Source organism: Bos mutus, chromosome 17 (genome assembly GCF_027580195.1).
Source record: "Bos mutus isolate GX-2022 chromosome 17, NWIPB_WYAK_1.1, whole genome shotgun sequence".
In the NCBI taxonomy this organism is placed as follows: Eukaryota; Metazoa; Chordata; class Mammalia; order Artiodactyla; family Bovidae; genus Bos; species Bos mutus.
The window spans coordinates 2,716,635-2,741,752 of record NC_091633.1 but is presented as its reverse complement, the minus strand read 5'-3'; the positions used below and the strand labels follow the sequence as shown (position 1 = coordinate 2,741,752).

The 25,118-nt window shown below is 59.7% G+C and overlaps 1 protein-coding gene and 1 long non-coding RNA gene across 6 annotated transcripts in view; one reads left to right on the top strand and one right to left on the bottom strand.

Annotated features, from left to right (window-relative positions):
* Positions 1–15,409, top strand: part of LOC138991462 (uncharacterized) — a 41,843-nt gene extending 26,434 nt beyond the window's left edge. The window contains exon 3 of the long non-coding RNA XR_011467407.1: positions 15,283–15,409. This is a non-coding gene — a long non-coding RNA (uncharacterized lncRNA). The remainder of the gene's footprint in view (positions 1–15,282) is intronic.
* Positions 5,399–23,748, bottom strand: PATZ1 (POZ/BTB and AT hook containing zinc finger 1). Of its 5 annotated transcripts, none has more exons than XM_005908510.3 (5): positions 21,621–23,742; positions 20,241–20,304; positions 14,103–14,274; positions 8,326–8,463; positions 5,399–6,917 (listed from the first exon to the last, which is right to left on the bottom strand). In XM_005908510.3, exons 1-5 carry the CDS (start codon positions 22,889–22,891, stop codon positions 6,499–6,501), a joined length of 2,064 nt encoding a protein of 687 aa, XP_005908572.1. In that variant the 5' UTR covers positions 22,892–23,742; the 3' UTR covers positions 5,399–6,498. The 5 variants fall into 5 exon arrangements, with proteins under 5 accessions (XP_005908572.1, XP_070241927.1, XP_005908573.1 ...); XM_070385826.1 differs by having other exon boundaries at positions 5,399–6,914; XM_005908512.3 differs by having other exon boundaries at positions 6,734–6,917; positions 8,326–8,398; positions 21,621–23,741.
* Positions 23,749–25,118: the final 1,370 nt, after the last annotated feature.

The window sequence follows — 25,118 nt, the reverse complement described above, 5'->3', positions numbered from 1 at the left end:
AGAAGGAAATGGCAACCCACTCCAGTGTTCTTGCCTGGAGAGTCCCAGGGACGGGGGAGCCTGGTGGCTGCTGTCTGTGGGGTCGCACAGAGTCGGACGCGACTGACGCGACTGAGCAGCAGCAGCAGCATTCCTCAACCACGGGGCTGTTGAGGTACTTGGGGCCCCTGGCACGGTGCATGGCGCAGAGCAGTGATGTGAGGGTGAAGCTGCCTCCCTCCTGGAGAGGGCGGGGAAAGCCGTACAGGCAAGGGGCCACCTGAGCTGAATAAGATGAATAAGCATTCCTCTCGGGCTTCTCTGGTGGCTCAAGTGATAAAGACTCCACCTGCCAATACAGGAGACACAGGTTCAATTCCTGGTCTGGGGTGACCCCACATGCTCCGGAGCAACTAAGCCCGTGTACCGCCACTACCGAACCTGTGCCCTAGAGCCCGGGAGCCCCACCTGCTGAGCCCACATGCTGCGGCTGTTAGAGCCGCAAGAGAAGTGGCTGCAATGAGAAGCCCACTCACAGCAACTAGAGAGCAGCCGCCGCTCGCAGAAATTAGAGAAAAGCCCGGGCAGCAGTGAAGATGCAGCACAGCCAAATAAATAAATAGATAGAATTATTTTCTTTAAAAAAACGGAGCTCCTCAGGTAGACAGGAGATGGAAATGACACGAAAAGGCAAATAGTTTATCATCATCCAGAGAAAAGCTCAAAAAGAAGTAAACAGGCCCTGCCGCGCGTGGAATCTGTGGTCCTCAGCGTGGACGTCGGGCAGTTTTTTAGCTGAAACCTGAAAGATTACTCACTCAAATGGATGTGAACGGAAGCAAAGGCTTCCAAGAATCAAGAATGCCATGTGAAGACTGCCGAGAGTGACGGAGGCCGGAATCCTCTGGAAGAACCACGCGGCATCCATTCCGGCTGAAGCGTGCCTGGAGCAGCATCATGGGGGCCGGGGTGGGGTGGGCAGGCTCAGGGCACGGGTTCCGACCCGGGAGAGGAGAGAGGCAGAGGAGAAGGAACGTGCTAGCCGGACGGAGGTGTGGTCGGTCCCGCAGGCCCGCCCTCAGCGCTGCAGGCCTGGCCCCTGCCCGTGTGGCCTCCCCCGTGTGGGGCGCTGGACGGAATGCAGGCAGCAGGCCTTCCCTGCAGCAGAGGTGCGTGGTTCTCCTGTGGTGGCTCCCTTCAGCGGCCTTATCCTCCAGGAGCCTTGTTTGGTCAGGACGGATTCGTCTCTTAGGTGAATGTTTGGCGTTTCCTTTCACACAGTTTAGTGGGAGATGCAGATCCAGACAGACATCCTGTCCCCTGAACCTCTCCAGTGAGGACCACCTCCCAGGGTCCAGCAGGCACCTCGGGAGGGCCCGGGAGAGTCAGGCCTTGGCCACGGAGAGCGGGGCAGAGGCGGGGTGTGTGAAGACGCCAGTTCTGGAGGCCTGCTGCCAGGTGCTGGGTGGCTGGCTGGGATGTGAAAACTGGCGGGAATTGGCGGGGCCCTGGGGATAGCGTTAGGGTGAGTCTGACGTGGCCACCCAGCTTAACAGAAGGCAGGACTGTGGAATTTGCTCCTGCAGGAATACTGGAGAGAACTGAAACTCTGAGCTCACTGCCAGACCTGGCCCTTTATCCTGGTGCCTGTGAGCACAAGCCTCTGGGGAAGCCAGGGGGAAAGCTGGGGCAGACGGGGACAGAGCTGGCCTCACTCCCCACTTCTCGGGCTCCCCGCCCACCCTCTTCCCTCTGACCTGCCTCCTCTGCCCCGCCCCTTCCCCCAGAGGAGACATGAATGAAAACAAGGTGACCAGAGAACTGGGCAGGCAGGTCTGGCTCTGGGCACAGTAGGTGCTCCTTTGTATGGGGCTTGGAGTTCTTTGAATGACCTTGTTTGGGGGACATGGCATTGAGCTCTGCGGGGATCAATGGACTGATCAGCAGACCAAGAAATCATAAGCTCTGGGTGTCCGATCCATTTTACTCACATAAACTGTGAGCCCGCAGTTGGCTGGCCCCGAGTCTGAGAGAAGTCTGAGCTCTGAAGCCAGGGGAGGCCGGAGGAACAGGAAGAGAGGCTGGTCTCGAGTGGTGGTCAGCCGACTCGGGCTATATGGGAGCCAGCATGCACCAGGTTTTATAAGACGGATGAGCTAAGAATGATCTTTACATTTTTAATTGGTTGGAAAAAAACCCCAAAGAATATTTTGTAGCACGTGAAAAGCATATGATGTTCGAACCTCAGCGTCCATTGATGCAGGCTTGTGGGAACCCAGCTGTGTCTGTGCCTGGCTGCTCCTTACAGCGGCCACAGGGCTCTCAGAGCTGAAGGTGTGTACCCTCCTGTTTCACAGAAAACACTTGCTGGTCCTGCTCTTGTGCTTTTGTGTGGGTATAGCCTGGTGGAGGGGACGATGCAGGTGAACTAGGAGGGAGCCTTCTGAATGTCTCCTGACGTGCTTCACAGGAACCAGCCTGTGTAATCCTCACAGCGGCCTCGAGAGTAAGAGCTGCGCCTGCCAGAGGCTACCGGGTTAGAAAGAGGTGGTACTCGGACCCTCGCCCCGTTGGCAGTCTCAGAGCCCACCGAGAGCCAGGGCCTCTGGTGACAGTCTGGGGAAGGGGGCCGGTGCGGCACTGCGAAAGGTCAGGGGAGGGCAGAGGTGAAGGCGGCCACGGAGACGCTAAGACTCAGGTGCACAGGGCTGTGGAGGAAGAGCCTTCCAGGTGGCTGGTGTTTCAGGGAAAAGGCTCGGGGCTGGGCCAGTTGAGAGGTGCTGAAAAGGGGTGGGGAGTGTGGAGCCTGGTGGTCAGGACTCACCCCAGTGCAGGGCCAGTCCCAGCCCCTGCCCCGCACCACTGAAGGCCCCATAAGGCTGTGTGTTCTGGGCACATTGTTCAAGGGTAAGAACAGCCTTGCCTCTTTGGGAGGTTGTGAGGGTGTATAAGTGTAAAGTGTTCAGAAGGGCACCTGGCACTTGGTATGGCGGCTATCGCGCTTACTCTTGTTAAGTTTGGGCTGTGACTGCAGGTCCGCACCAGTAGGGGCTTGTGCTCTGGGCAGCCCCCGTAGAGTGTAGGATTGGAGCGGGGAGTCTGGAGGAATCGAGCTGATGTGGAAAGTTATTAATAGTTCTGGGGACCCCACAAGGCTCTGGAGAGAAAAGGGCAGAGTAGTAACAGAGGGGGCCAGGGAAGGCTTGGGGCCCACTCACGCCCAGGGATGTGCCCGATGTGTGTGATTCAGCCTCAATACAACCTCCCAGGTCAGTGCTGTGTCCCCCCTTCACGTCAGGAGGCCAAGGCGTGGAGCATCGCCACGGCTGTGGAAGAATCTCAGAAGCACCTGAGACTTGCCTCAGGCACCCCCACTCCCAGCTGTCGGTGGTCACCTTTCTTGGTGGCCATATGTGCTGGGGTCCCTTGGTGCCACAGGGCCCCTGCTGTGGGTTATCACCACTGTGGGGAGGCAAGGCCAGTGCCCCTGTCCTAGCCCAGACCACCAGGCAGTGAGTGGCTGGACAGGTTCCCTGGTGTGACAGGTCTGCCCAGAGCCAGTCCAGCAGACTGCTGGGGGTGCGCGAGCATCTTCATTCAGAGGGACCCAGGCTTCCCGGGTGGCTCACCCGTAAAGAATCTGCCTGCCAAGCAGGAGATGCAAGTTGGATCCCTGAGTGGGAAAGATCCCCTGGAGAAGGAAATGGCAACCTACTCCAGTATTCTTGCCTGGGAAACCCCATGGACAGAGGAGCCTGGCGGGCTGCAGTCCATGGGGTCCCAAAAGAGCAGGACACGGCCTGGACTAACCAACAAGGGGACCCGGGAGCTGAGGGGGTCAGTCTCGAGATGAAGAGTGCCCTCACTGTCGCGGGCACTCCTGGCGCTGACCCTGACTTCCTCTGCAGCCTTTTTCCGGTGCAGGCCCTTGTCGTGGGAGCCTGGTGGGGAAGAGAGGCAGCTCTGTGCCAGGTATGGCCATGTGCAGAGGTACTGCCACTGGAGCTGGGGCCAGAGGCCCTGGAGTCAGAGGACAGAACTGAGTGTGAATCCTGCCGGCGCCCCTTCCCATGTGATGGGGCGCGGGCGTGCTGGGGGCAGGGCAGCGGTGCCTCCACCTCTCAGCCCATCTGCTCACCTGCAGGAGGGGGAGTAATGGACCCCACCTCACAGGCTGTGCTGAGAATTAGGCCCAGGGTTCAGCTCAGGCTCCCTCCCAGCCTTGTCCTTCCTCTGACACTCACCCCAAAGGGCCCAAAGCCTGCATCACACACTCCACAGAGCCCAGCCACTTACCCCAAATTTCATGTAGATGCTTCGGGCTTTTAAAGAAAATCCAGCTATGGGAGATGGGGGCAAAATAGATGAAGGGGATTAAGAGGTACAAACCTCCAGGTATAAAACAAGCCACAAAGAATGTAATATACATAGTAAAGAACACAGTCAATAATGTTATAACTTTGTATGGGGATAGGTGGTTACTGCACTTATCCTGGTGATTGTTTCATGATACACAGATTGCTATGCGGTACACCCAAAACTCTCATCACGCATGTCAACTCTATTTCCATTAAAAAAGAAAAAAAAAAAAAATCCAGTCTTTACCTTTAAGCCAGAACAATGTAATTACTGATATTAACGTGGGTCTAAATCACTTTGCGCCTCGTTTACTTCTGGTCTGTGTCTATTTCCCTCCCATCGTTACACTTTTCCTTTCCACCTGCTTGGAGGTGAGATGCTGTTTCTGAGTTCTGGGACTTCCCTCTTCCCTGGGGTTCCTCAGGATGTCCGGGGTTCCATCCGTCTTCCTGTCCCTTTGTGTGCTGCCTTTTTAACACGTTGTTATTTACTTTTGGCCGCGCTGGGCCTTCATTGCTGCACAGGCTTTCTCTAGCTGTGGAGAGCGGGGCTGCCCTCTAGTTGCAGCGCACAGGCTTTTCATCACAGCGGCTCCTCTTGTGGAGCCCGGGAGCTAGGGTGCGGCCTTGGTGATTGCAGCTTACGGCTCAGGATGAGCGATTGCGGCGCTTGAGCTCAGCTGCTCCCCAGCACGTGGCATCCACCTCTCACGGGCCTGGGGCGCGCACCTGCTCCCCTGCTGTCACTACTCCTACCTTGGATGTTTATCTGGACTCTGGTTAAGTCTGCTTACTGGTTACCCGTCTCTCTCCCTTCAAGCTCCATGAGTGTATCCTGGGCACCACTGTGACCTCAGGGTCTGGGGCAGAGAGCAGTGAAGACAAAGGGGAGAGGGTGGGTGGACGCTGGCAGCCCAGTCTGCAGGGAAGCACCCACCTGTCGGTCCCAGTGGAAGAGAGGCCTCCCGGGACCGCACACGGGTGCAGGGGCTCAGATGCCCATCCCCCAGTCCCAGAGACCCTCATAGCTGAAAAAAACAGAGTCAGGACAGCAGGCAGAGTAATGTAATGTACTAATGTTTTTAATACAGTCTGATCAGGTCAGTTCACGTCACAGGGTTGACCCGGGCTTGCTCCCGTGCGATACAACCACGGTGCATGATGTCCACCCTCGCTCGTTCTGCCTCCCTCCAACAGCACAGAGAGCCCCGCCCGCCCTGACCAGACTGGCATTTTTAAAATTTTGCATAAAACTATTTCTTCCATAGACTTCAAACAATCAACTAGCCAAGTTAATTATGGTACATCTAAACAAAGTTTTAATCCTAACCCTAAAGTGTGACTGCGGTTTACAAAGAGCTCTGTATCACCTGGGATAGCTTTCAGTAGCAATTCACTACGACTGGTCCTAAAAAATAATAATAATAATAATAATAATTAGAGAATTAAAACCCAACAGCAAGTTGAATGGTTAAAAAATCACAGAAGAACTGGAATTTGGGGTTGGAGTGTCCTCAATGCTAAGCCTGTCCTAGTGGCAGAATGCTAGCCTTCAGGTAGGGCTCAGAGAAAGGGTGGGGGCCCTCCAGGTCAAATGTCAAGCTCAGAGGGGCTCTCAGAGGGCACTGCCCCCACGGTCCACGGGACGCTGCTGCGGGCTTCCAGCTTCCTTAAAAACAGTTGGGCATCAGCTTTGTGTAAGTGGGTAGAGACCCTACTGTGGCTTCTGTGGAGGGATATGAGAAGGGGGGATGAGGGGTCGGAGAAGGAGAGCAGGGGACTGGACTCTCCGAGGTCCCAGGACGCTGTCAGGTGTGGGGGTGGGACTGGGGCCACTGAGAATGACGAGCACCGGGGGCTGCCCGTTGGAGAAACCGGCCCTGGCCTCCCCGGGAAGCCCGCGTGTAGTGTTTTTTGCCCTCATCCCATACCGGGTCTTGTAGGTTATTTCTGCCGAGTATCAGATGAGAATCTATTTCTAAAGACCATTGGGGGATGGGTGGGGGGTGGGGGCGACAGGGCTGGAGCGGGGGTAGTTAAAAACGAATAAAAATCTTCTCAGCTACAGAACCCAAAGACACAACTTCCCTCCGCATTCACAGCATTTCCCAGCCGTCCCCAGCGGCTGTCTCCGCAGGGACGCAGCGTCTGTCTGGCTGCCTCACTTGCCCTCGGGCCCCAGGGGCTGCTGGTCGACCTCGGGGTCGACCAGAGACGAGGCGAATGCGGACTGAACGATCTGAAACCCGAAGGACTCGAGGAGAGACATGTTCTGCTGGGGAGAGAAAGGCGAGCCGAGGGCGGGGCCCAAGTCCCCCAGGGGGCCCCCGAGGGCACGGACGTGCACCTTCTGGATGTGTTTGTTCAAGTAGGACTTGGAGCGGAAGAAGCTCCCGCACTCGGGGCAGGGGTACTTCTTCTCGCCGTCAGACTCCATTTTGTTTTTGGGGACCGCCATGTCGCAGGAGAAGGAGCCGTTGGTACTCTGTTTCTCGGGCGTCTTCAGGTCGCTGGCGTCCGAGAGGTCACCGTAGGAGTCGGAGCTCTCAATCGGATCCTGATGCGAGCATTTCTGGCCTTCTAGGAGGAAACAGAACACAGAGGGGCGGGTGAGGCCGGGCTCTGGGGACGCCCCCTTGGAGGGGGTCACCAGGGGCCAGCTCACAGACTCGTGGAAGGCAGCTGATGACCAGCCACCGCCCAGCAGAACCCACGGAAGTGCAGCGGGTCAGTCGGGGAGCCCGGCGTGCCTACGGGGGGGTGAGGCAGCAGGGCCTGGGGCCGCTGACCTCCGTCGCCGCGGACTCTCCACGCAGGCGCACTTGAACCGCTCACCGCCATCTTAGCCTGCTTCAAGGAATATGGAGAGGGGGCCTCCACTGTCTCCACCCGGAGAACTCAAGAGCCCAACTCCTAGGCGCCCTCTCAGGTGCCTCTGCGGGTAAAACAGCTGTGGTAATGATGCTGACCAGGTATGTCGGTGACCTCACCTCGGCACCAAACTGGCTGCGCCCTAGCAAGGCAGAACCAGAGCCGTGGGCTCCTCGACCCAGGCAGACCCCATCGACCGCTGAGGCTGAGCCGGTCCTTCTCCCGACGCTGCGAACACACGCCCTGCCCTCCGCGCCTCCGCCTGCCAGAAGCCTTCCGGGCCAATTGGTCAAAGCACAACAGCTTAGAAGGAACTGAACAACTCCATCGGCTGCTGTCCATACGCAGGGCCCGGGACAAGCCGGGCCTTAGGACAGCCCTTGCTCATCTGCCCTGCCCGGCCCACACGGGCATCCTCCACCAAAAGCAGCTTCCTGTCTGGGTTCAGAGCGCCATGCCGGGAAGGGAGGTCTGTGATGGGAGTGTGGAGCATGCCAGCTCTGCCGTCTGCCAAACCTGGGCATCACCCACAAGGCAACAACAACTTGAAATACCGCGGAACAACCGGAATCAACCAGTGGAGGTGGGGCCTAGGGAGCTCTACGCAAACCGAGTCGGAGTCAGCGCCATGCATCTCACAAACGCGGCCAAAGGCTCTCCGGAAAGGGCTGCCCACAGCAGCCAAAGGCCCCTGCCGAGGGGGAAGCCAGCCCTTGGCTCCCCCTGCCCACAGGCTCAAAGGAGAAGAAAGCGTTCAGCCGCAGCACCACGCCCTCCTGGAAGGGCCACAGGCAACGGACAGGCCCAGAGGCTCATCATGCAGGGCTCCTCTTCCTGCCTGGGCCGGGGGCGTCCCTCAGGGCTCTAGGTGTGGGGACTGGCCAGGAGCGAGGGGGGAGGGCTGGGGAAGAGGAGGCGGGGGCTGGATCTCGGCAGTGCCCTGCAGTGAGACCCCCACTGTGACTTCTGTCCTGGAGGCCACTGCCACTCGGATCTCGAGCCTCCTCCTCGAGGCGGCCAGCAAGTCGGCCGCCTTCCCGCCTCCCCACGCCCGGCCCAGCGCCCCCACAACACAGTCTGCGCAGAGAAGCAAAGTGCAGAGCAAGGGGTCGCTTGCCTTTGTTGCCATAGGTCCTGGCGCAGTGGAACGCTGCTCCCCCATTCGGGATGGGCTCCTGGTGCCTGGAGACCTGGGGAAGGGGAACACCGTGGTGGGTTTTAACATGGACCTTTAAGTAGGAGGCAGAGGAGAAACCTAAACAAGACAAAAGGAGATGAGATCCGCGGCCGGCACACAGACACCTCTCTCTGCTTCCCCCTCGCCTCTCCTCTGGCCGCACGGGCTAGCACTTCTAACAGGGGCCCTCCTTGGCTCAAGAGCGCCGCAGCCACGGGAGCCACCGCCAGGCTCAGGAGGGCGGCGGCACCGTCCTGAGTCGGCGTCTCTGCAGAGCCTGCCCCGCAAGGCTGCGGTGGAGTCCGCCTGGAGGGAGGGTCTGAGATCCCACTCCTGCCGGGGCCAGAGGCCCGCTGCCTCCAGACCGCTCAGTGCCTCAAGGGGGCCAGTGGTCAGAGCGGATGGTTCACAGCCCCACACCAACTGCGGGGACCTGACTAGAAACACAGTCAGGAAAACACAAGGGACTCCAGGGCAGCCGCGGGACTCCAGCTGCCTAACACGAAGGCAAACCATCTGCACAAGAGACCGGACGCAGGCAAAATGAAGTCCCAAAGAAGCGCCTCCGGAGTCCCCCTTCTCCTGATGGTCAGGACCAGCTCTATTCTGCTCATTTCTCACCTGCAGAGTGACTGGGTTTAGTGACTGTTTAGACCTTCTGAGGAACAATGAAAATGGGAAGTTGTCTTAAAAGGAGGGTTGCAGTCATCTCTCATTCACAGTGGTCTTCTTGGTTAGGTTTTGGAGGATCCATCAGGTTCACTTAAGGAAGAAGGAAGAGGGACAGTCCTTGTCTTTACTGGGGAGAGGCAACCCCGCCATCTGGGAGCTGCCCCACTCAGATGCTCCGAGGTCACTTTGGGCCTTGAGACGCTTCCGCAGCAGCGATGAGTCCTGGGAGATGGAACTGGCTGGACCAAAGGAACTCTACTTGGGCTGTCACGGGAAGGAGCTGTGACATCAAGTCCCCCTACAGCCAAGGATCCGGAAGTGCCTTCAGCAGGAACCCAAACTTTGCAAAAGACCCACGTGCAGTGCTAGTGCCTTGATGGTATCCCTTCAGTCCAGAGGCAGCTGACATATCCTTGGGTACTTCCATTTTCTCGTTAAATTGTAGCCACAGGGTAGCAATGGGCCCACAACCAATGGGCCAGTGGCTGGAGAGTACAGTGAACGTGTGCACAAGACTTGGGTTTTTTTTTAATGTTTATTTATTCTGTCTTCATTGTGGCTTGCGAGATCTTTAGTTGCAGCATGTGGGATCTAGTTCCCCAACCAGGAATCGAGCCCAGGGCCCGCCCCCTGCATTGGGAGCATGAAGTTCTAGCCCCAGGGAAGTCCCTGAGACTAGTTTTAAAAATGCTTGGATTGGCCTGGCTTTCAAATGCTGCTGGAACTATTGTTCAGTAAAGGTCACCTTCAGCCAGTGACAGAGGCATGCCAGGCCCTGCATACTGTGTGTATCATGCTGTGCTTCACAGCCACAGGTACAGCTGCTAAATGGCAGAGCCTGGACCCAGTCCGGGGACCACATGCATCACACAGTCCTTCACCACTAGGCAGACTGTCTAATGGTCCCTGCATCTTGGTCCTGGACCCAGAAACATCCCCGGGCTTTGTGCAACAGGCTCAGTTACCACCACTTAAATTCCTGCACTTTTCTGCCACATATGCATGCTAAGTTGCTTCAGTTGTGTCTGACTCTGTGACCCCCATGGACTGGTAGCCCACCAGGCTCTTCTGTCCATGGGATTCTCCAGGCGAGAATACTGGAATACTTGCCATGCCCTCCCCCAGAGGATTTTCCCAACCCAAGGATCAAACCCAGGTCTCCTGCACTGGCAGGCAGGTTTTTGTAGAATCTCATTTAACAAACGTGCTCCCGATGGTAGCAATTGTGGTTCTGGAGGGAAATGGGGGACACGGTGAACTGGGCTTCCTCTCCTGATGAAAATCCTCCGGGACAGGATGCTACTGTCCCGCCCTGCCTAGTAGAGCATGCTGTCCTGCGCTGTGACTGGGTGGTCTGCCTGCGGCCAAGCATGGGAACAGACTGGCTTCCGAGGGTCCCACAGGAATACTCCCTCGAGGGAGGTTGTGGTCAGAAGGAGCAGCGAAGGCCCACAGGATGGAGGACCTCAGCCCTGTGCCCTGGCAGGCAGCAGAAATATCAGACTTCTGCTGATATGATGACACCGCTTCAGCAGGCAGTCTGTGTCTCTTCATCCCTGTGGGGCCTCTGAAGTGGAGCGAACCACTCTCCTGGCACACCAGGACAGGGCCACGGCAGCCAAGAGGGACAGAAGAGGTGGGAAGGAGCCCCAGGAGCTATTATATCTACTCCTTGTGGGAAGAGCTGTGCTGGGGACACAGCAGATGCTCAATGAAAGCTCACTGCGTTTTCCTGGAAAACAGTCTGGGGACCACGTGACTGGGTCCCCTTGACTCTGCCCTAGCTGCTGACTGCTTACTATCTATAGCAAAGCCACGTGGTGGGTGGTAGGCAGCATCCACAGCTGCCACCTAGAGCCCAGAATTTAAACACACGGCAGCTCAGCAGCCAAGTTCTGGGTTGAAAGCTGAGTTTTCCACAAACACATCTTTGAAGCCAGACACATTTGGCCGGAATTCTAAACTCACCTGCTTGTCCATCACTGACTAACCAAGAACCAAAGAGGCCATGATACAAGGTTTGGGGTGATGGGGCTCGAGCACACCCGTGACACCCCCATCGCCAACAGGCTACCTTCCCATGCTCCAGGGGCAGAGAGTTTACTGCCACGAAGCCACTGGGCCTCTGCGGCATGTCCTTGGCTGGTGTGTGCACTTCCCACTCTGGAGGCAAACCCTCTGCTCACAGCTTCCACATCCGTGCGGGGGTCAGAGGCTGCTTTCTCTTGGTCCACACCTTGGTGGGGCCGCGCCCAGCTGAGCTGTGCTGGAGAGGGCTCTGAGCAGGTCTGTGTCCGCACGGCCCAGGAGATGGCACACCTGTTGTTGGTGACAATGTGTGTGCTTGCCTCTGGCTGGAGCGACGGCGTTCCCTACCCGTGGAGCAGTGACATGTGGGTGCAAATGTTGTCTCGGTCACGGTCAAAGGGAGACTCCCAACGTGCTCCCCCTCGTCCCAGGATACCCGCACGTGTACACGGCCTACCACAGAAACTTCAGAAGAAGGGAGAGCATGGCAATTATTACACCAGGTCGTCCCCACCATTCAACTTGGCTGACTTCCTCAACTCGAACGTGAGGGAGCCGGCTTCTGCAACCATCCAATTCCCCTGCTAGGACTCATCTCCTCTAAGATGGGACGGCCCATGTCCCGATGTGTCTCCAGCTCAAAGACGAGATCATCTGTCTCCAGCGTGGGATCTGCTCCCTCGCATTCTTCATGGGCAAGAGTCTTCTGTGTGGCTGCAAACAGGCAGATGGGTGAGTAGTTGAGCTGACTGCTCAAGGACTGCTGGGACTGCAGGCTATCAGAAGACACCTGGAAACCGACCTGATCCAGCCTCACCTGTTGATCGGCGGGCTGACCCTCCGCTTGGTCCATCGCAGACAGAAGGACATCCACCTAATTCCTGCGGCAGCACCTGCGTCACAGCTTTGATAGGTCAGCCCAGAGCTCCCTGTGATCTGATTCCAGGGTCTCCATGTCCCAGTGGCCCGTCCTCTTCCTGGAAAAACTGCCTTCCTCTTCCTCTTTGTGGGGGGAAAGGAATTTCTGCCCAAGGAATGAGTCCAAGGTAGAACCCGGCTTCTTCTCTTCTGACGAAGACCAAGACTGTCTTCCTTCTGAGGACCCAGGGTGGTTTGGACTTCTCTTTTCTTAGAGGAATAGGACTTCTGCTCTGACGCTGGGACCCGAAGCTGCTTTGCTTACAGTCCAGATCCAGGGGCTTTTCTGAGGGAAGGAGGGCTCTGGTTCTACTCTACCAGCACCCCCACCCACCGGAGCCACGTGGCCTGTGGCCACTGCCCAGTCCTCTTCACCAGCGCAGGGCAAACACAGCCTGACTTTCAGCAGTTGCTGGCTCTGCCACACCAGCTGTCTCCTGACTGGGTTAGCATTCCCTCCTGCTCCCCGCTGCTCTCAGCTCTTCTTTCCTCCTGAGCAGGGTCCCCAGGGGCTGTGGCCCTGGGCCCCCACCCGATCTCCCTGCCTCTGTAATCCAGGCTTCATTTCAGTCTCCTCACTGGCATCCTCCTCCGCGTGCACCGGTTTCCCACCTCTGGTTTCCGATGCCGACTCTGAGGCTGAGAACGTCAACTCTGAAACCCTGACAGAGTGCCTGCTGGCAGCACAGTGCAGCGGGCCTGAGCCATCAGGGGCGTGAAGAGGAAGCCAGACAAGGAACCGTCTCCTCCCGGAGCCGGGCAGCCCCGCTGCCCTCTACGGACATGCAGAAAATAGGACGGATGCCTCCGCAGCTTTTCTGACCACCTCCCAACCTGCCCGCTTCCACAGCACTTCCTGGTGGTACACACATCGGCATCCGGCAACCTTCAAGGCAAACCCCAAGTGCGCAGTCCTGGTGGGGGGTGGACCCAGCCCAGGGCAGCAGGAACACCTGGCTACTCTGCAGGCACCCTCCACAGGATTCAGAGACCCCGGCCAAGGACCGCAGGGGTGCTGTGCCTGGTCCGGACGAGAGTGTCGGAGAGCTTTGTGTCTCCCGACACGGCGACAAACGAGGGCCTCCCGAGTGTGCTGTGGCTTGCAGGGCCCAGAGAACGGTCACCCGCCCCGTCTCCCGGGATCCTCACAACAGCCCTGTGATGTGGGCAAAGGGGTGTTCTCAACCCCTTGTAGAGATGAAGAGACTGAGCCTTAGACACAGGGGAAGGGAGAGTTCAAGGTCGTACAGGAAGGTGAGGTGGGAGGGGCCGGCGAAACCCAGGGTCCCCCGCCTCCTGGCTCAGTGGTCAGCCCGTGAAGCCACACATAGGACTTCCAGGAGCACTGGAACCAGCGCGTCCCAGGAAACAGGACTCGCAGCCCTGTCCCCGCTCCCAGCCAAGCCAAGCGCACCATGCAGAAGCTGCCTCACGCACGCCGGACAGCCGCGCCGACTCCGTCAGCAGACACGGCACAGCCTCCTCCTCAGACAACACGAGCCTCAGCCCTTCCGGTAGCCGGCGGGCCCGGCAGAGGCGACTTCACCCAACACGACAGTCAGACGCCAGCCAGGCCGACCTCGGCCGCGAGCACGCTGCCCTGCTCCGAGCACCTGCCATGTTCTGCCCTCGTCAAGGCCACAGTCTGCCCGGGTCTGGATTTTTATGCTAGAAAGTTCCGGCCCTTGTTTACCTACGGACTTGAGCTCTTTACCTGGCTGCTGACTTTCACCCGTATGCCTGTGACTCAGCCGGCACGGCTCTCGGGTCGGTCTCTCTCTCTCCTACCTCTCGGGGGTCTCACGATTGCCACCGACCTCAGTGGTTCAGAGCATCCATCCTGCCCCCGGGGCAGCAGGTGCGTCATGGGCCTCAAGCCTGGGAAACACCTCTCTCCTTCTGTCCCCGCCTGCTGACCTCCTGGGAGCTCCCACTCCAAGCTCCCCAAGTTGACGGGAAAGGAAAGGGCGACACACAGCTAGCTGAGGGTGAGGTGTTCACCGCTCAGTGGGGTGGGCGGGAGGGGTGGCTGTGCAGAGTGGGGCCTGAGGCGGGGCGCAGGCCCGCCCCCCGACGTGAGGAAACAGCAGGGCGATTACCTCGGTTACAGATACTGCAGAAGTTGCTGGGCCCCTCGCTGTGCTTCTTCAGGTGGTCTGCCATGTACGCCGCCCGCAAGTACTTCCCGCATACCTGGCAGGGCACCTTGTCTTCGTGGCAGGCCAGGTGGGAGCGCAGGCGGTCTCGGGTGGCGAAAGAAGCATTGCAGGTCTGAGGGCAGAAAGGAGAACGGGGTGAGGTAAAAGCTGGCCCCACACCTGACTCCCGTTGAGCACACCGTGCCACAAAGCATTTCCAACCAACACAGGAACTCCCTGTACAAAGAGAATTCGGCAGGTGGCCCAGGCTTCCTGCCCAGATGCCGAGCAAGCCGCTCCTGCTCCCCACAGTCTTCCCCACGGGACCCCTGAGCTGGGATCACTGGTTCCCACTGGCCCCCCATACGCCCGGTTCATGGCAGGCTGAGTTCTGCAAAACGAAGAGCTAGGCACTTTTCATTCTTGAACATTTAAGAACTGACTTTCGTTGCCCTGGCTGTAAGTGAATTTACAGAAGAGCTGCTGGCATGTAAATAGAGCAGTCTTCACCTTCTCCACCCTGGGTTTCCCCTGGTTGCCTCACACGAAGAATTCCATTTACTCACTATTTATTCAAAAGTGACAGTTGCGGCCACAGGGAAATGGGAAGGAAAGGCAGGATAGAACAGAAATTACTCTTCATAACATTCGCGTGCATTTGCATTGAAAAAGCAGCCCATGAAAGGACAGCGTCAACTGCGCGAATGTGAAAATTAGCAGAGACCGAGAGGCTCCTGGGGGGCATCTGGAGAATTCCCAGGACTGGTGCCAACCGGGACAGCACCGCCTGCGCCGGCCAAGTGCCCCTTGTGCCAGGCAGGCCCAGGCTCCGCCTTCATAGGTACTAGTGGCAGGCAGTACCTCACGGTGGCCCTCGAGCCTGGCTGTGCCCTGACCCCGCCAGCTGGGAGCTGCACTCAGCTCCCCAGGTCCCTCGACTCAGTCTCAGTCCCGGATCTACCCGCAGCGTTCCACCCAAGCCGGGGCCTGCACAGAGCCCTAGAGGTCACGGAATGTCGGGAAAGCCCTGAGGGTTCAATCTGATGACCTTCAAACTATTTTGGTTCCATGCATATGTCTCAGCTTTGAGTCAAGGTTGACTTCATTTCTTTTCTCCCTACGTGTGTGTTTACTGTTTTAGAACCATAAGAGAAAGCAACATTCACCTTTAAGGCCATCAAAGACAGAACATTAACTCACTGAAGACGGGCCACCCCCATCAACTGGCTAGAATGGAGGTGCTCCCACAGTCTCCGTTGAACAGAAACAGATCCTGAGACCCCCGAGGTCTTAAGGTAAGCGTCTGAACACTGTCTCCACGTACAGCGTTTATCTGTTGCTTCACTATACAATCAAAGCGAGAAACAAACGTGCGAGATGCTGTGGAGATAGAAGACGCCGAGGTGGCCACCCCGGCCCCAGATATGTGTGTCAGGACGGCCTCTGTTCTTCTTGGCCGTTATGTCTTGAACAAATGTCACAGATGTGAATAGAACAAGTTACGCTAATAAAATACAGCTTACCCTTGAACAGTTTTCAAGGGTTTGAACTGCAAGGGTCCGTTTATATGCAGGTTTTTTCACTAGTAAATACTGTGATAGGTGGTACAGCGCCTATAATCAGCCGAACCCAAGGAAGAGGAGCCTGGACAAGGAGGAATCACAGGGACAGGAGGCCGACTGCTAAGTTGTGCGTGTGTATCTGAGCCCGAGTCAGCGCTCTCACCTTCACGTTGTTCCAGGGCCAACTGTACTGCTTTCACCTACTTCACATGTTGAGTTGATTCATGTGACAAATGAGGGGCTAAGTTGTGAGAGTGACCTGCACAAAGCAGAGGGCTCAGCTACTGCTGGGCCAGGGCCCTCCCCTCCGTGGTCAGCCTGGGGTGTTCCCACCCTCCGCGACCCACAGGCAGGCAGGCAGAGGTCCCGCGAGGACCTGGGGCAGCTGGACTGAGAGCCGGCCCGAGCTCATGCTCTGACCACCTCCAGCCTCAGCAGGGGTGTCTTCTGGTGAAAGGTGTTGGTAGTTTTTATCAGTGCCCTTGGGGGCCAGGCTGTCCTGACAGAGGGGACAGGATTTGTGCAGGGAAACTTGGGCACTCACATGACTCAGAAAGCATCATGGGTGTCTGGTCTCATGGCCTCAGTAGGGGGAAACAGAATTCTTCCCTCACCCAGCCCACCAGACTGTAAACCAGGATAAGGGGCGCTGTGGACACCTCAGGGAGAAGGGATGAGAGCTGGCTCTGCTAGACAAGTGACCGAGGACCACCCATCCCGTGACGAGGGCAGTGTAATCTATACCACACAACACAACTCAAGAAAGGAAGCAACCACGGACCAGGTGTAAGAAAACGCAGCTGAAAACGCACACTGAGGATTTCACCTTCCGTGCTCTCTGGAAGAGGGTGCCGCCAGAGGGAGGTGAGGGAGAAGCCTCGTTGCCAGCTTTCTTTTGGGACGTGTCCTTATAAACACTACCTGTCACGCTTTGCTAACAAAAGATAATGGACAACCAAACCTCAATTATCCACAAGTGGATTATCCGTCTAGGGGATTCGCTAAGCAAAACTGAAATCGCAGACCAGGCTGAGGTTCCCCACCCCGTCCTCCACTGATTATCTCTCAAGGGATGAGAGCTAACTTGAGCCTGAGTAAGCATCATTAGGAGTGTAAATCTGCTACTTGGAAAAAGAAAATGTGAAAACGTTTCCTGTGTTACAAAGCCACGCTGGAATGGTGGTTGGCTTCTCTATGCCAGCACTGACCCTCTGGCCGGAGAACCAGAGGTTTTCTGGAGGAACTGAGAAAGTGCCCAAGTCCAGGCCTGCCAGAAGTTCACACAACAGCGAGCATAAAGGGCCTGGCTACTTGACTCAGGAAAAGAAGCAGAAAGGCTGAGAGAGATGGATCTCAAAGACGGGGTGCCCAGAACTTCCAGGCTGGGGCCACTCAAGACAGAGGCAGCCCCTGTCCTAGGGGCAGAAGGCAGGGCACCATGCCAGGATCAGGACCCCGGCCCGGTGGTGCTGGGACGGCCGCCTGGCTCCAGCCCCGCGTGCAGGCAGCCTGCTGTTGCCAGCGGTACACCGGCCAGGGCCCCCAGCCTGAGTCCCCTCTGGTCGTCACCACTCAACCCACAGCCCCAGCCAGGCTCCCTCCCCGCCCTACCAGTTTCTCCCCATCCCAGACTTCCAAAAGTCCCAGATTCCCAAGGGTTGAGCAGTTTGGGAATGGGGCCCAAGTGGTAGCAGGGACACCGGGGCACACCCTACGCCGGTGGCCTTCGAGTCTGGCAGCCTCGGGGTAGAAGTCTTAAGGGCAACGTGTGGGGGCCCAGCAGGCCCCCTTCTGGAGGATGTCAGTTCCTTTATTCCCACCTCAGTTCCTAATGAGTTATCCCTCCAGCCCAAACCCCACCCCCGACCAGCCCCTGAGAAGTGGGGCCACGGGGAGCAGCAGGAGAGGTCTGAGCTGTTCCAGCCTCTCGGTGTCAGGCTGAACTCCCTGTGGGGGGAAGGTCCAGCCCACAGCACGTGCAGATGAGCAGTGCTGGGGCATCATGAAACCCCAGGGAAACTGGTGTGTCACCGCCAGGCTGAGCCTCCATGCCCCTGCATTCGGAGGACCTTTGCCCTCAGGCTGAGGCATCAGTCCCCGTAACCGCTGCCTCTCTGGCACCAGGAGGGCCGAGAGGTATGGCCGTGCCCCGCCCTGCCAGGGGCCCCAGGAACCAACTCCCAGCGAGCCGTCTCTTCACCTCCGATGCTTTCAGCACACACACCATGCAAAACAGACTCCCCTGCCCTGTTTAACCCAGCCCCGGCACACCTGGCTGGCCAGCCTAAGCCTAAGGGGCAGCACATCTTCACCTGCCAGGTCACCGTCAGGGGGGTTCTGGCTGTGGGGCTGGAGGCGGGACCACGGCCCTGTGAGCGTGTGTGTGTCGGAGGGCAGGGCAGGGCAGGCACGTACACCAAGAGACCGTGAGGTCAGCGTTATGACACAGACCAAAGACAAAACACACAAAGCCTCAAATGTTAGAATGAAAACTTTTATCATCACTCCTATTATTCCCACAGAGCCCAAGGGGGCTAAAGGACACACCACTGGGATCCAAGGGGGAGGGTCTACAACTGCTTTATCAGCCCCCAAAGCCATGTATCAGGATGACCCAAGGTAAAGCTACTGGTTAGTCTAGTTCCTGAGCAGACCTGCTAATGAATGACACTCAAAACCACAACCGTCTAATTCACGAGCCAGCAAGGAAAGCAGGACCTGTGTGAGTGGAAGGGAAGCAGGCAGCTCGGGCTGGCCAGCAGGAGGAGGACTCACTCCCAGGGTAGGAGGAGAGGAGGCCAGGCCCCCTTCCAGAAACCCCAGGCTTCAGGGAGGTGCTATCAGGGGAGGGGAGGCACTGGCCTCCAGGCAGGGGCGGACACCCAGGGTACCATCAGCTAAAGGGGGGAAACAAGGCCCGAAAGCCCTGAAAGAAACACGGAGACCGCGGCGGGCCCAGGAAGGAGCTCCCTGCAGCCCCCACATGGGGGTCCCTGAGCTGGGGAAGAGCCCGAGTACCCAGGAGGAGCTGGGCACAGTGGACAGGTCTCTCCCAGGAGCAGGAGGTCCAGCCCGCTGCCCCCACCACAGAACACCTTCTCAGGAGGCCCGGCTAGCCTACAGGCCATTGGGTAAAGGCCCGGCCACCCTCAGAGGCCGTCCAGCCCTGCCTCAGATATCCCGGGGGGGCTGGGCAGAAGAGAGCATTGCTGGAGGGTGCCGGGCCCAGGTTTTCAAGGGCTGGGAAGGATTTTTTTAGAGAAAGGGAAAAGGCGGTGTCAGGAACCGAATGGGACGACCTCCACAAAGCAGGCTGGGCAAAGTCCCATGATGGCAGGTCGCTAGGAAGAGATTCCAGGGGCGGCAGGCCGCTGCTGCTCCCAACCCACACCTGGAAAAAGGGCAGAGAGTGCAGGTTACCCCCCCAGGCCACCGGGCACGCCCCCACTGCCCGCTGGGCACCTCCTGCTCTGCTGGGCTGCTCAGCACACTACCTGGGCGTCAGAACGTGCTCCGTAGCGGAGAGTCAGAGAGAGAGGAGGCAGCGAGCGCACATGCATCCCGGCAGGCCTGCAGGAGCGCCGCCATGCCTGGCCCCCTGGGGCTCCCCGTCCCTCCTGCAGCACGTCCAGCCCTCCCTGTCGGTCTCCCCGGAGCACTCCCTCCTTGCCACCAACAGGATAAAGAGAAGCAGGTCACCCCACAACGGTCTCACGCCTGAGATGGTGAGAACTCGGCCCAGGAAAGGGAAGATGACCAAGGAAAAGAGAGTCGTGTTTTCCACCCACACAGGACTGCTTAATGGCCAGGAGAGGAAGCTTGGTTTTCTGGGCACCACAGGGCACCCAGATACCATTCAGGCAGACACACCAAGGGTGAGAATCTGGCTCAGTCTCCCCTACCTACTGCTACACAAAGAGCTCTCCAGGACAGGAAGCCACCTCGCTCTCCAGTTCTCAGAAGCCCTTGGCTGCGCGCACACGTGGCTCGGGACAGGTTAAGCAGGTGCCGGTGCAGAGGTGAGAGCACCAGCGCCCTGCCTCCTTGCCACCACCCCCACTGCGAGGTGCCTGAGCCGAGGGGACCCAGATGGAGCGCCAAGCCGGGTCAGGCTGCCAGGCACACAGAGGAAGCGGTGCGGGCCGGGCCACCAGGAGCCCTTCCGAAACCACTTCTGCCCACGGTGGCCCCTGCGAACCGCCGGGAACCAAAGTCGGACGCAGTGGGCTGCCAGTACCCCAGGACGACACGTGTGCCCTGCGGCCCACCATCCAAGGAACTGGCAGACGCCAGGAGAGGACAGCCAAGCAGCAGAGCGAAGACAGAGACGGGTGGGAACCAGGACCCAGCAACCAGAAGGGAGGGGACATCAGCAGTTGGGGGGAGGGGGCGGGGGAGAACAAAGGAGGAGAGCAGACGAGGGGGAGGGGGGCAGGGGGAGGGGGCAGAGGGAGGTGTGCACAGCGGCGGTCAGCCGGCAGGCCCGCTCAGACGCCAGCGGGCTCGTGTTCCCTCTCTGCCCCGGCCCGGCCCCTACCTGACACTTGTGAGGCCGCTCAGAAGTGTGCACCTGCTTGATATGTCCGTTCAAGTGATCAGGCCTGGAAAAGAGAGACCAAGAGAGACTTTAGAACAAGACCTCCAGAGAACAGGGGCTGCAAGCTTGGCCAGACCTCCCCCTCTACCCCTGCACGACAAAGGAAAGTCAGCTCGCAGCCCTGGCTCCTGAGGCCCAGGCCTCTGTGGCCCGGTTTTCTCTAGAGGGGGAAGGGAATGAGCTGAGCATTTGTCTCTGACCTTGTCTGCCCGCCCCCACCCCCAGACACTCCGTGATTTCTAGGTCCCAAGGACAGGGCTTTAGAATGAGACCAGGCTGCCTTGCTGCAGCCTTTCCGGGAGGGGCTGTGTGTGCTTCATTGTCCGGACTAAAGCCCCTTAGAAACTCCATGTTCCCCTCCCCCAGCCTCTCCCGCCACAGCAGCCAATGAATGCCACCCGGATGGAATTCAGTCCCCAGAGGCCAAGGAATGGAGCCCTAAGTCCCCAGCTGGGCTGGTAAACCAGATGCCCGACAGAGCAGGTGGGCAGGGGTTGCCTGACCGGTATGACTGGTTCCTGCTTGGGGCCCCTCTGAGGGAGTTCTCTGCATGGCGGTGTTCAGACACATAAGGCCCTCAGAGCCCAGGCAAGCTAAAACCAGCCTTTTATTCTGAATATCCTCTTAAGAGGAAAAACAACCCTCTGCTGGCAGACAAGTCTGCAAGTTCCTTATCAGTCTCACTAAAAAGTCGATCTAAAAAGACATCCTGCCCTTCTTCCCCCTCTGTCCAGTGCACATAAAGGGGATCTGTGGGTTCAGGTAGGCTCTGGAGCCACCAGGTCAGAGCATATCAAAGATCTCGCTGTTCAGAAGACTCTGGGTGCCCAACTCCGTGCCCCTGATTCCGGGGTCTCCTGGCCCAGGACCGCCAGTGGTGGGGGTGGGGTCCTACGCCGTCCCAGAGGCACTTGTTTCAGTCCCTCCCCCGGCAGCCAGGCGGCCATTCAAGCGGGGAAAGTCGCTGGAGGAGCCCGGCCTCCCGCCCCCAGAGGGGGCCCCTCGCCTGGTGCCGGAAACACAAAGGGAGCCCAGGGAGAAGAATGGTGAGGCCCGGTGGCTGTGGCCACAGCCGGCCCCTTCCCACAAGGCCCCGAGGAAGAGCAGCAGGGCCCGCCTAGTGCCAGAGAACGTCCCCCGAGGCAAGAGAAAGCGTGTCGTGACCACACCATCTCAAAAGTCAGCATCGTTAAAACCCTCTGCCCAAACCTGATGTGGCCCCACAAGGCCAAGTGAATCCCCAGATGCTGGCGAGGAGCTGGCTGTTCCAGGAGGGGGGCTAGGACAAGTCATGGGGGGTGGGGGTGCGCCGTTCCTCACCTGGAGAAGCCTTTCCCACAGCTCTGGCAGATGTAGGGCTTGCCCACGGACCCGTCGTGGGAGCGCACGTGGTAGGACATGCGATCTTTCCTCTTGAACCGCAGCCCACACACGGGGCAGGAGTAGGGCTTCTCCCCCGAGTGGGAAAGCTTGTGCCGGTTGAGATGGTACACATCACGGAAGATCTTGCCGCAGATCTCACATGCCACCTGCTTCCTGGTCCGGCTCCTCTTTCGAGGGCCGTCAGGGTCCTCAGAGATGGGCAGCCCGTTCTCACCCAGCCTCGGAGGAGGAAGGTCGATGTAGCCCAGCTGGAGGCTGGTGACCCCATGCTGGGCCTCGTGCTGCCGGAGCCGGTTGGCATCAGTGAACACCTTCCCACACAGGCCGCACGGAAGGATGCCTGCCTCCCTTAGGCCCCCCGGGGACCCGAACATTGAGTCCAGCAGGTTGGCCTTCCTTGGGCGGCCCCTGCCTCGCTTGCCAGTCAGGGGAGGAGCACTGGATGCCACATTGGGGAAAGGTGAGGTCAGCAGCTGGGGGGACAGGGGTCCGGCCACCATGGGCAAGCGGTCCACCCCAGGTAACACAGGCAGGGAGGCCTGGCTCGCAATGGCTGCACCAGCTGCCCGCGCTGCCTCCTCCTCGGGCTGCATGCTGCCTGCGATGCCATTGCTGTTGGCAGCTAAGGCTGCCCCGTTGGTCATGTCCAAAGGGAAACCCAAGTCCGAGGTCCCGGGGGGACGAAAGAGCATGATGTCGGCCCGGGCAGGGGGCACCAGGATCTGCACATTGGACTGTTTGATGACTTCCTGGCAGATCTCAATGACCGACCTCATCAGCAGAAACTTGGCGGCGGTCATAAGCTCAGGGAAGCTCTCCAGGCGAACCACGATGCGGGAGGTGTAGGCGAAGTCCAGTATGTCCCCAAACACCTTGGAGCTGATGGTGTGCATCTCCAGCTCCCGGCTGCCCCCAGCCCCGCCGCCCGGGGCCGCCGCCGCGCCCCCCACGTCAGCGGGGCCCCCGTCCGCAGCTCCGCCGTCGCCCAACTGGGCGCTGAACACCGACTCAAAGTACTCGCTGCAGGCGGCCAGCACCGCGCGGTGCGCTGGGAAGCTCTCGTCGCCCACCCGCAGGAGCACGTCGCAGAAGCGCCCGCCGTTTTTGCGCTGCTGGTTCAGGTTGTGCAGCATCTCCGTGCTGTGCCTGCTCACCTGGTAGGTGTAGCAGCCCGACGGGCCGCAGGAAGCGTCGTTCACTCGCTCCATGGCCGCCGCCCCCTCCCCACAAGCCGGGCCGCCGCACTTACCCGCCCCACTCCCTTCCCTAGGCAGCGAGAAGCGGGGCGCAGCGAACGTGTCTATACTCCCCACACGTGCCGGCCCGGGGCTCTGTAATCTCGCAGGTGCGCCGAGCGCACACGCCCCCTGCCCGGATCGGACTGTCTAGACGGCAGGACGCACCACCGCCCACATAGCTGCCCCCACCCCTGCCAGATCGTGCACTCTTCTCTCGTCTCCGCCCGCCCGCCTCCCCTTCTCTTTCTACCTCCGGGGGGGTACGCGAGCAAAGAGGTGCGCCCCTCCCGCAAACACGCCTGCCACCTCCCCTCCCGCCCGCCAGGCGGCGCCGGCGCGCAGCCAAGAGGGCGCGCGCGCGCGGGGAGGAGGAGGGGGTCTGTCGCGCAGGCGCGCGCGCGCGCGCCGCGGTTTTTCCCGGGCCCGCTGGGGGCGCGCGCTGCGTCCCCTGCAAAGCGCGAGCCGGGGCGGGGGCGCCGGAGCGGAGGAAACAAAAGGCTAAGGCGGCGGCGGCGCCGGGGCGCGCACCAGGGCGGCAGCGCGGGCCGGATCCCGGAGCCTGGCGGGCGGAGTCGGCAGCGAAGGCTGGAGCGGGCGGGCAGCGGCGGCGGCAGGGCGGGCCCTTTCCCGGGCTGAGCGAAGACGGCGGCTGAGCGACTGCGTTGCGGCCCCGGGCTCCGTGTGTTCGGAGCGGAGGAAAGATGGCAGCGGCTGCACTTCCTCTTGCACTTTCACCCCTGGGGGGAGGAGAAGGAGGGGGCGATACCAACAACACCCCCCCCCTCGCTTGCAGAAAAAAAAAAAAGAAACGGCGAGCTCGGCGTGGGGGGCCCTCGGTGCCCCCGGCCCTGCACGTGCGCACCCGGATCCCTGGCCCGGACCTCCCCGCGCTGCAAACTTTCCACTTTCTTTGTGCCGAGCGCCCCCCCCCTCACTCAGCCGAGGATGCACGTCCCCCCTTCCCTATTTATACACCCCCCCTCGCAGCTCCGCTCCCCCCCGCTTCCTGCCCCCCCCTCCCCAGTCCCCTGCTCCGCCAATGCTAGCGCAGACTGAGCCCCCGTCCGGCCCCCGCCTCCCCACCCCGCCCACGGGGCCGGGGGCTGCAGTCTCACCCCTCCCGGACCAATGCAAACGAAGCGCCTAGCCAGCAAACCAGCTCCCACTGCCCCTCCCTCCCCGCCAAGAGTGGCGGCTAGCGGACAGGGCCGGGGGAGGGGGGAGACCAAGGGGGTGCAGATCCGGGCCCCCCAGCCTGCGGTGTGCGCCCGTAAGTCCAGCGGGCGTCGGCTACGCTTCGGCACCCCCCTTTGATGCGCGAAATCCCCAGAAGTCGCTTGCGACCGCCTTCCCCACTCCCAAACCCAGAGAGGGCCAGGGTCCTCGCTGGGGGCAGGCCGAACCGCCGGAGCTCCTTCTGGACCCCGCGCACTGACTGAGCCGAAGGGGCTTCGAGCCCGGGAAAGCTGGGGATACGAGGCCATCGTCCATCCTCTCCCCCAAACCGCCACACGCCAAGCTTTGTGCCCTAGGGAGTGGAAAGTCACCAGTTTTGGGAGGCGACAACAGAGGCAAGGGCGGTGGGCAGGAGCTGGCATCCCCGCGTTCCCCAGGGAAATGGGGGTACAGGAGGCTCCAAGGAGCCTTCCTGAGGTCGGGAGCATCCCCAGCGCCCGCAGCCCAGCGAGTCGCCGAGCGCTCGGGCTCTGAGCCCGGCGGGCGGGCCTGGACGCTTTGTCCCCGGCTGTCCGGGAGATGCTGCCGCGCACGGGTTGGACGCAGAGGTTCGTCTGCTCGGGAAGAACCGGCGACTGCCGCCAGGGAGCCCGACTTGGAGCCCTGGGCTACAGGCACAGCGTGTGCGGGCGGGAAGTTCCCACAGTTGCAAAGAGGGAACGAAGTATGTGTTCCAAACTTTCCACGGTTCCAAACTGAGCGCTTCCATTAAGAGAAGCGGTGTGCGGGGCGGGGGAACATTCTGGGTATTAGCATGCAAATGAACGGGCCCGGCTTCCAACTCCTTTCGGGATTCCCACCGCCGCGCGCCCTAGTTGCGCGGAGCCACGCGCGCCCGGGGGCTTCCGGGCGTGGCACCGCGGGAGGACTCGAGTTCGAATTCGAGACCTCTGCTTGCTGGTTGTGTGTCCTGGTGCCAGTCACTCGGTCTCTCTGAACCTTAGTTAAGCACACTCAGTTT